At 43.9% G+C, this 9,728-nt stretch overlaps 1 protein-coding gene across 2 annotated transcripts in view; it reads left to right on the top strand.

The window, feature by feature from the left end:
* The window catches only part of LOC123757298 (chaperonin containing TCP1 subunit 2), a 54,334-nt gene that overhangs the window by 28,623 nt on the left and 15,983 nt on the right, over window positions 1-9,728 (top strand). For both annotated transcript variants that reach the window (XM_045740857.2, XM_045740856.2), the window contains exons 8-9: window positions 612-786; window positions 2,461-2,638. In XM_045740857.2, the coding sequence (XP_045596813.1) occupies window positions 612-786; window positions 2,461-2,638 (353 nt within the window). The remainder of the gene's footprint in view (window positions 1-611; window positions 787-2,460; window positions 2,639-9,728) is intronic.

The following is a 9,728-nucleotide window of genomic DNA, read 5'->3' as shown; positions in this document are numbered from 1 at the left end:
TGGTTGCGCCTCGCTTGTTGAAGGCGCTTGCTTGCGCCTCGCTTGTTGAAGGCGCTTGCTCGCCCACCTCGCTTGTTGAAGGCGCTTGCTCGCCCGCCTCGCTTGTTGAAGGCGCTTGCTCGCCCGCCTCGCTTGTTGAAGGCGCTTGCTCGCCCGCCTCGCTTGTTGAACTGCTAGGTAACGGGAGCATCAGGGTGAAAGAAACTGCCCATCGTTTCTCACCGGTGCCAGGAATCGAACCCGGGCCACAGGATCACGTGTCCAGCATGCTATCCACACAGCCACTGGCGCCTACAGTGAAAATGTGGGTGCTATACTTGGCCTGGGGATATTTAAGCTTGTTTTTTTTTTAGCTTTGTTTTTTTCAAACACTATAAAGTGAATTGTACCAAATTCTATTGTCTGATTGTCCATTACATTCAGTATATGTACGATGGTCCACATAGTTACAAAAAAAAAAAATAATACAATAAATAGGAGGAAAGGTTGACAAGTAACTATTCAGGATTTTTTTTTGTCATGTTTGGCATCTACAGTACTCTACTGTATTTTTTAAATACAATACTTTGTAATAAAAGAACTTGTGAAATAATACAAACGTCATCTTTCAGACAGCTGATCTACAACTACCCTGAGCAATTATTTGCCGATGCAGGTGTGATGGCTATTGAACATGCCGACTTTGATGGCATCGAGCGTTTAGCACTGGTCACTGGTGGAGAAATTGTATCCACATTTGATAACCCTGAACTCGTCAAACTAGGGCGTTGTGATTTAATCGAAGAGGTTAGTCAGTTAAAATTTGTCCTCTGTTTAAGCTTAATTTGCTAAGGTTTTCCCATAAATCTTTTTCAGATACCGATAGATGCATAGCCTGTAAACTTCTGTATGCTTTATATCAAAATATGTTTAGTTTATAAGGAAACTACAAACTGAAAAATAAACATCAGTTTTAACTAAGAAGTTTGCTGCATAGTTCCAGAACCCATTGCTTGAAGGTGATGTATCTTAATAAAGTTTTGCCATTTTCCCAGTTCAATAGTTTAATTTGTTAACCAGACCACACACTAGAAGGTGAAGGGACGACGACGTCTTGGTCTGTCCTGCACAATTCTCAAGTCAATCGACTTGAGAGTTGTCCAGGACGGACGGAAACGTCGTCATCCCTTCACCTTCAATATACTTTAGCCACGTTATTGTGACTTATCGCATGCACAGTAGTTTTATATTTTACTCCAGAATGTCAGGACAACAGTATGTCATTTCTTTGCATTGGTTCCAAATTGTCATAATACTTCTTTGAGTAGATTTGCAACTTAAATTTGTGTTCTGTATTGGGAACTTTCATTGTGAGGTCTGTCATTGCAAAATGTTGAGATTACAAGTAGGAAGAACTGGACTAAATATAATTTAGTTTAAAATATTATTCTGCTATACATAATGATCGTATATGTTAAGGTATAGTTTATTGGTATAACATGTTATATGTATATATTACTGGTATACGGTATATGGTAATTAGTATACCATATGTTATTTGTATGGATTTCAAGTAACGATTCTAGATAATGATTATGAATAGGGAATTGTTATTAGTATTGGTAAATGACTATACATAATGGACAGTTATAAAAAATATAAGCAGTTTAATAAATTTGTAACATTTATACCAGGACAATTTGCAGTGCATTTTTAAGTGTAATAGTTCCAGTTCTTTTATTAATATTAAAAATTTCTTAGTGAGAAGAACATGGTTGTAAAATCCTAACAACTCTAGTGGCAATTAAGAAGTATGGTAAAATATACTATTAGTAAAAATGTAGGTCTGAACAGTTCCACACGGGCCGTGACGAGGGTTCGAACCTACGTCCTAGAGGATCCCAGACGCTGCCTTAATCGACTGAGCTACGACATGGTAAAGGAATTGCAACCGGAAGTTCTACTGACCTTACTAGGCTTATTGACAGAGCTCGGGTGCATGGGGGAATTGTGTAAAATCTTAGCTTGTCTCCCGAAGAGGCTGCAGGATTCGAGTAAGGTCAGTAGAACTTCCGGTAACAGTTCTTTTACTATGTCGTAGCTCAGTCGATTAAGGCAGCGTCTGGGATCCTCTTGGACGTAGGTTCGAACCCTCATCACGGCCCGTGTGGATTTGTTCATTTAATGCATCGCACTGTGATTTCTGTGTGTAATGTAGGTCTCCTTATATATTCTAAAAATAAATTATACACGCATGCATGCACAAGAGAGCCCGAATCCAAGCTCTCAATAAAAGTTCACTAAACAGGTTAGAACTGGTGTATCAAACATTTCAAATAATTTAAATAGTTTCTTTATCTATAGTACTGTCAGTCTTCATGGTCTGGTGCCTTCTTTTGATAATTACTTACTGCATGACAATTCAATTTAATATTTAATTATTAAAAAGGATAATCAGCTACATTTTTTTTCTTCTGGCAGTGTATTGTCGGTGAAGATCGGATGATTCGATTAAGTGGTGTTGCATTGGGAGAGGCCTGTACCATTGTTCTGCGTGGAGCAACAAATCAAATTTTAGAAGAAGCTGAACGTTCTATTCACGATGCCTTGTGTGTCCTTACACAGACTGTTAAGGAAACACGTATAGTTTATGGAGGAGGTAAGTAATAAATTTAATTATGTGTACTCAGTAGGGGAATACATTTTTTGTCTTAATGCAGCAAAAGATATGGAAGGAAATGTAGAATAGAACCAGTGATGAGTAGAGTTGCCGTAGGCATAAATCTAAGACCACTATGAACATCAGAGGTCCACGGCTATTCAATACTCTCCCTGCAAGTATTAGAAATATAGCTGGAACAAAGGCGGACTACTTCAAGAATCCCTTTGATAAGTTTCTACAAGAAGAGTTGGACCAACTGGGTTGTAGTGAATGTAGGGGTTAGCGGGCCTCTCAAAGTAACAGCATGTTAGACTAAGTCATCATTAATTGAGCCTGGTCCCAGGCTAGGCTTGGGGAGTAGAACAACTTTTGGAACCCTCTCCAGGTAAACCCTGTTTCTGATTCTATCAGTCCTTCCGCTCCTGCTTCGGTTGTAGAGCCCCCCTGTTCCTACCGTGGCGGTTTCTTTAGCCCCCGGTTCCGTCTCGGTTACTGCTCTTGCTGAGGTGCGCTCCCCTCTTTCTGCCCCTCCTCCTGCTCTCCTTGCCCGCCCCTCTCTGTCTGTCTCCTCTTCCTCCGGACCCTGCTCATCCACCTCTGGTCTGCCCTCCCGCTCCTTTCCCTCCTTTACTCAGTTTACCCATGCCCCCTAACTCTGACTTCGCTGACCCTGATCCTGACCCTGTGCTTCTTTAATGTGCTGTGTTCCTTTTTCACCTTTCTTCTTTCTCTGTTGCTATCCTTTCTCTTTGTTGATGTCTATTCTTCATTGGAATATCCGTGGATATTACGTCAATTTCCTTGACCTCCAACTTCTAATTTCACAGTTTTCGCCCCTTTGTGTCTGTCTCTCCAGGAGCCGATGCTTGGTGCTCATCTTGGTCGCTTCCGTGGCTATTATTTTCTTCCCAAGCTGTTGCTGGGGCCCATAACTCTTCTGCTTTCTTGATTCTCTTCGATGTTCTCTTTGTCCCCTTACTTTTTTAATCGCCTCTCCACTTCTGCTGCCCGTGTCTTTGTGTGTAAATGGTACATGGTTGGTTCCATTTATCTCCCCCTCCACTGTCCCACTTTCTCTTCCCGATCTTAAACGCCACCTAGACTCCTTGCCGGAGCCTGTGCTCCTGCTGGCTGATTTCAATTGTCGACATGCCCTTTGGGGTGATGTGCTGACAAACACCCAGGGTCGCCTCCTTGAACCTTTCATCCTCTTCTTCCCCGTCTTTACTGAATTCTGGTGAGCCCACTCATTTGGATTCCAGACTCGCTCCCTTTCCTGTCTCGATCTTTCTCTGTGCTCGTCATCCCGTCATCGGGTGGCGGGTCTTTGATGACCTCCATGGCAGTGACCATTTTCCTATCCCTGTTTCCTTTTTCTCTTTTCACCCTCCTCTCTTTTTTCCCTAGGTAGTGGTTTGCCGAGGCTGACTGGCGCCTCTTTACTCTCCGTGCTACTATTTCAGACTTCTCCGTTCTGCCTCTCCCTCGCACCCTCTTTCTTTTTCATGACTGTCTTTGGCGCTGCCCTCCTTTCTATTCCTCACTCTAACCTCTCGGGGAACACGGAAGTGCGTTCCATGGTGGAATGTGGACTGTGCTCGGGCTGTCCGCTGTAAGCGTGCAGCCTGGAAGAGGCATCGCCGCTGGCTGACGGTCGAGTCTTTTCTTTTGTTTCGGAAGGCGAGTGCGGTGGCCCGTAGGACCATCCATGCGGCAAAACGTGCATGCTGGATGTCTTATGTCTCCACCGTTATGTCCGAAACTCGTCTGCCAGTGGTCTGGAAGCGTATCCGCAAGATAGCGGGTAAGTTCGTTCCCGATGTCTCGCCGGTCCTTTGCCTCCGTGGTGCTCTTGTGGCGGACCCGTTGCAGGTTGTGACCGAACTGGGTTCCCACTTTTAATCTGTTAGTTCTGGTTCTCATCTTCCCCAATCCTTCCTTCTTCGTAAGCCTATTCTTAAATCTCGTCCTTTAGATTTCTGTACTCATCTTCGCCTTCCCTATAACGATCCCCTCTCTCTTTGAGCTTCAGTCTGCCCTAGCTCTCCGTGGTTCTACAGCGGCAGGCTCCGATGGCATTCATTATGAAATGCTTAGACATCTCCTTCCGTGCACGTCTCGGTATTTACCGAGTCTCTACAATCGGGTCTGGGAGTCGTCGTCAGTCCCTGAGGACTGGCTCGATGCTGTTGTCCTCCCTGTTCGGTAACCAGGGTCTCTCGGGTCATCCCCCAAGGACTTCTGCCCTATTGCCCTCAGAGTTGTCTGCAACCTCTTTGAACGTATGGTTAACATTCGTCTGATGTGGTTCTTGGAGCACTATCACCTCCTTTCCCCTTCCCAATTTGGTTTTCGCAAATGCCGTAGCACAACGGATGTCCTGGTGAACTTGGTCTATATTCGTACTGCTTTTACTGCGAAGACCTCCGTTGTTGCCGTCCTTTATTACCTGGAAATGGCTTACGACGCTACTTGGCGGTATCATATTCATTCACGTCATTCTTTTGGCCTTCGTGGGAATCTCCCTCTCTTTCTCCAAAGTTTCCTCACTCGCCATTCCTTTCGAGTGAGGCTTGGTACTACTCTCTCTGCCCCTTTTCGGCAATATGAGGGTGTTCCCCAAGGTAGTGTTCTGAGCACTACTATTTTTTTTTTCTTGTTGCTCTCAGTGGTCTTCTTTCCTCCCTTCCTTCTGGCGTCTTCTCCGCTCTCTATGTCGACGATCTTACCCTTTGCTGTCGAGGTGATGATTCGCCTTTCCTTCAACGATGGCTTAAACTTGCAGTTGATGACGTGTCGTCTTGGGTCACCCACCGATCATGGCTTCAAGTTCTCTGCGTATTAAGACTTGTCATGACTTTAACTTGGAAGCGTGTCGTTCTTCGTCCCTCTTTGTCACTTTACAGACATCCCCTTGTGTACATGGAGTCCGCTAAGCATCTGGGGTTAATCTTTGACACTCGTTTGTCTTGGTCAGCCCATATCTCTTACCTCCGCGCTGAATGCTCTAAGGTAATGTCCCTCCTTAAGGTTTTGTCCCATACTTCTTGGGGGGGGGGGGGGGGTGGCTGATAGGTGTACGCTCCTCATTACATTCCTCACTCGTCATGTCTAAACTTGATTATGGTTGCCCTACTTACTTGTCCGCTACTCCTCCTACTCTTCGCTGTCTTGATTCTTTGCACCATGCTGGGTTGCGCCTTGGCTCTGGTGCCTTTCGTTTGACTCCCACCCTTAGCTTGTATGTTGACACTGGATTCCTATCTCTCCAAGACCGCCGTGATTGCAACTGTCTTCGCTATCTGGCGTGGTCCTTGCAACATCCTTCCTCTCGCCTCTGTCGTGCTTTAACTCTTACCCCTCCTGTAGTTCCTGTTCCTCTTCACCACCTCCCTCTTTCTGTCCAGCCATCTCGCTTGCAGGACTCTTTCCATTCGTTTTCTTTCATAGTCTCCACGTATTGTTCCTTCCTTGCCCCCGTGGAGGGTCCCCCTTCCTAAGTTTTGTGCATCCTTGATCCGCATTACTAAAGCTTTTACTCCTACAGTTCTGAAACACCTTTTTCTGGAGCACTTTTATTCACACTCCCGCTCCGTTTCCTTCTTCACCGATGGGTCTAAGTCTGCGGACGGTGTGGGCTACTCTGTTGTTTTTTCCTGACTGCACTTATATGTCGCCTCCCTTCGGAGACTAGCATTTTCACAGCGGAACTTTATGCTATTCTCCATGCTCTCTCTCCTGCTTTCTCGTTGTCAATCGTCCTTTGTGATTGTAGTTGACTGTCGTAGTGCCCTCATGGCTCTTGGGTCCTTTAATCCTGTCCATCCGGTAGTCGTCGAGATTCAACATTGGCTGTTTCTTATCACTAGTAAATTTAAATACATAGTTTTGTTGCTGGGTTGTCAGCCATATTGGTGTTTCTTTAAATGAGCGTGCGGATACTGCTGCTAGAGAGGCTATCTGCTCTTTTCCTGTTTCCTGTAAAGGTATTCCTTTTTCCGACTTTTACCCGGTTATTCATTCCTTCATCCTTACCTTTTGGCAGGGTTGCTGGTCTTCTGTTGTTGATGACAAACTGCGTACTCTTGAGCATTGTGTGTCCCCATGGCCTTCCTCTTGCCACCGTAACCGGTGGTGGAAACCGGCTCTGGCAAGGTTGAGTCTTGGCCATACTCACTTAACTCGCGGTCACTTCATGGAGTGCTGCCCAGCTCCTTATTGTCCAAATTGCATTGTCCCCTCTTACTGTCATGCATATCCTTGTTGAATGTCCTGACTAACGGGACGAGCGTGTGTCTTGCTTTCCGATCGTCCCTCGTGGGCACTTGTCTCTCGATAGAATTCTTGGTGAATCTGATACTTTTGATATCGCTTGCCTTATGCGTTTCTGTTCTTGTATTGGCATCCTTGGTGATATTTAGCGCCCTCTGATTATTCCGCACATTTGATGGTGCTACATAGTCTTCCCGGTTTGGTGCCTTCTTTTAATAATTACTTACTTACTATATAAATAGTTCCCTAAAAATTTATGGAAATATTTCATGTTTATAAATATTTATAAAATCAATAAATAAACTTAGGGAAAAAGTGTTTAAGTGTTCAAATTGCCAATTTGAAAACCAGCAATTTCCAATCTCTCCATTTAATTTTTATTTTTCCTGTTATTGTTGTGGAATTTGCATTGGTGATCATTTAGACAAAGTTGGTGCATTTGCCTGGTAGATTATGTACACAAAATTTGAAAGCATTTGGACAACTTTGAGTCCCCCCCCCCCCTTCCCTTTAAAGATATCCCTATAGTGCATTTCACTTGCTGACATTCCTTGCCTCTTAGACTACTACTTCGACTACCCTCTTGTAGCCACGCATTTATCTCCTCCTGCCTTTTCCCGACCCAATGTAATCAAATATGATAATGCAGTGATTACTGGCTCCTAGTGATACTTCAGATTTCAAGTTGTCTACATTTTCTTTATCTTGAGTAAGCATCAGGTCTAGGTTAGCTGGTAGATCACCACCTCTTTGTTCAGCTCTTTGATATGCATCCACAGGCACTGTTGTCTGTGGTATCTACAAATCTTCCTCTCCATGTTTTGGCTTCCTCACCAGGGACCTTTGTGCAGTCTCTGTGGCACAGTGGTAAAACACTTGCCCGGCGCTTTTGTGAGCGCTTTGGCCTGGATTTGTATCCTGGCCGGGGAGGATTGACTGGGCACCAATCCTTGACTGTAGCCTCTGTTCGGCCAGCAGTGAGTGGGTACCTCGTTGTTAAATGATTTGGTGGGTAGTATCCCAGGGAAAATTAAGATTAGGGACCTGCCCAAAATGCTATGCATGCAAGTGGCTTTACAAGAATGTATGAACTTTATTGGTCAGTTTATTTCCCTGTGGTTAAAACTCCCAAGTATTAGGATCTTTCTTGTTGCTCTCCTTTCCACTGTGACTATCTTTTTTGTTATCTTCAGACACGTTTCACTGCATTTATTATAAACCTCCCTGGACCTTCCTGTAGTTGATAGAGTAAATAATGCTTACCACTGTCTTTGCCAACTTTATTATTGTTATTAATGTCTTTGTTGACAAAAATTAATTACAATTTTGCCTAATCTGAGGAATTCAATTGTCTTATTAAATTGAGGGTAATGTTGGTATTCACTGTCACACATCACTGTTAACATCCATTATGAAATCCTGCCTGTTGCTTACCTCCAGATTCTCTCCTCAAAATTTCAATGTTATTTTATCAGTTGGGCGACTCCACTCTTCAGCTTCCCACTTTTCTTCTTACTACCTGACATCCTCTTACAACATTTCAGTTTTGTCTTTGTAACTGCAATGATATGAAGAAGTTTTGGCCACCCATTCTTCCAGCCGATTTATAATGCCGTCATTTCTACCGGACGGCTTTGTTTGTTTGATGCCTTGGAGCAGCAGCAAAGGGAGGTATAACCTCCTTTTGGACTAGTTCCATTCAGGAGAGTGGCATTTGTGTGTTGGTTAGTCACGCTTTCATTTCCCTGACCTTTCCTCGCCAGTCTGACAATGCCCACTATCTTGCTGTGGCTGAGTATCCTTCTCCTGCCTTGGTCTCATCTTGGTTCTTCCGTCCCACTCAAGTCATCTTGGTTCTTCCGTCCCACTCAAGTCATCTTGGTTCTTCCGTCCCACTCAAGTTCCCATCCCTCTTTATCATTTTCCTGCTCTTTTCTTAACTTTCTTTTTCTTTCACTTCCTCACTCTTGTTCTGGTCAATAACTCCCTGGTTATATCTTTCCCTATCTCTCGGTCTTCTCTTCCCTGCCAGTATACACTTTACTGAATGATGTTTTTGGAAGGTAACCTTCACTGGTCTTTGTTGTCCATATTGGACTCCCTCGCCTACAGAGTTTTTATTTTTTGGGTTGCTCTACTTGCCTGCAATTTATCTAGGATGCCTTCTAACTCGTCTTTGTCTCCATCTCGTCTCTCCTACTAAGTGGTTTCCCTCTGGTTCTGTCAGGTTGTTTATAATAACTAAAAACTCCATTTCTTGTTGCAGTTAACAATGTTTTGATCCAATAGCCACTATTGCTGTCGCTTTTGTTATTTGCCTTTCCTCTGACCTTTTGGGTTCTGCAAAGATCCTTGCTGATTGTTGACCACATTCTCTCACATCCTCCACTTGTTTAATCTTTCTGCTGTTTCTCTAATTGCATCCTTTGCATATTTTCCTTCATCTACTACTGCTTTAACTCTCTCTAACCCTTAAACCACACAAATCATTGATATATGATTTCAGTGACAAAACCAAAACCACGCACATCACATATGTATGATTTCGTATCTAGCGCTATAATGTAAACACCCCGCCTGGGATAGGGGCAGCTATAGTGCAACCACGACCAATAGTTGCCAGATGCCACCTAGAAAAAAAATCCAGGCCAACATTCTTGGGTGTAAGAGCTTCAGTATTGAGCAAGCCACCAAGGCTGGCGCACGCAGCACGAGCTCACAGCACCGCTGTTCAGCTTGTGACCACAGCATCACCTACAAATGCCATAATATATATGATACTGCTATTATTTAGCGATGATAGTATTACAGAAGA

Source organism: Procambarus clarkii, chromosome 13 (genome assembly GCF_040958095.1).
Source record: "Procambarus clarkii isolate CNS0578487 chromosome 13, FALCON_Pclarkii_2.0, whole genome shotgun sequence".
Classification (NCBI taxonomy): domain Eukaryota; kingdom Metazoa; phylum Arthropoda; class Malacostraca; order Decapoda; family Cambaridae; genus Procambarus; species Procambarus clarkii.
Note: the sequence above shows the minus strand (reverse complement) of the source record. Positions and strands in the feature narration are given on the sequence as shown.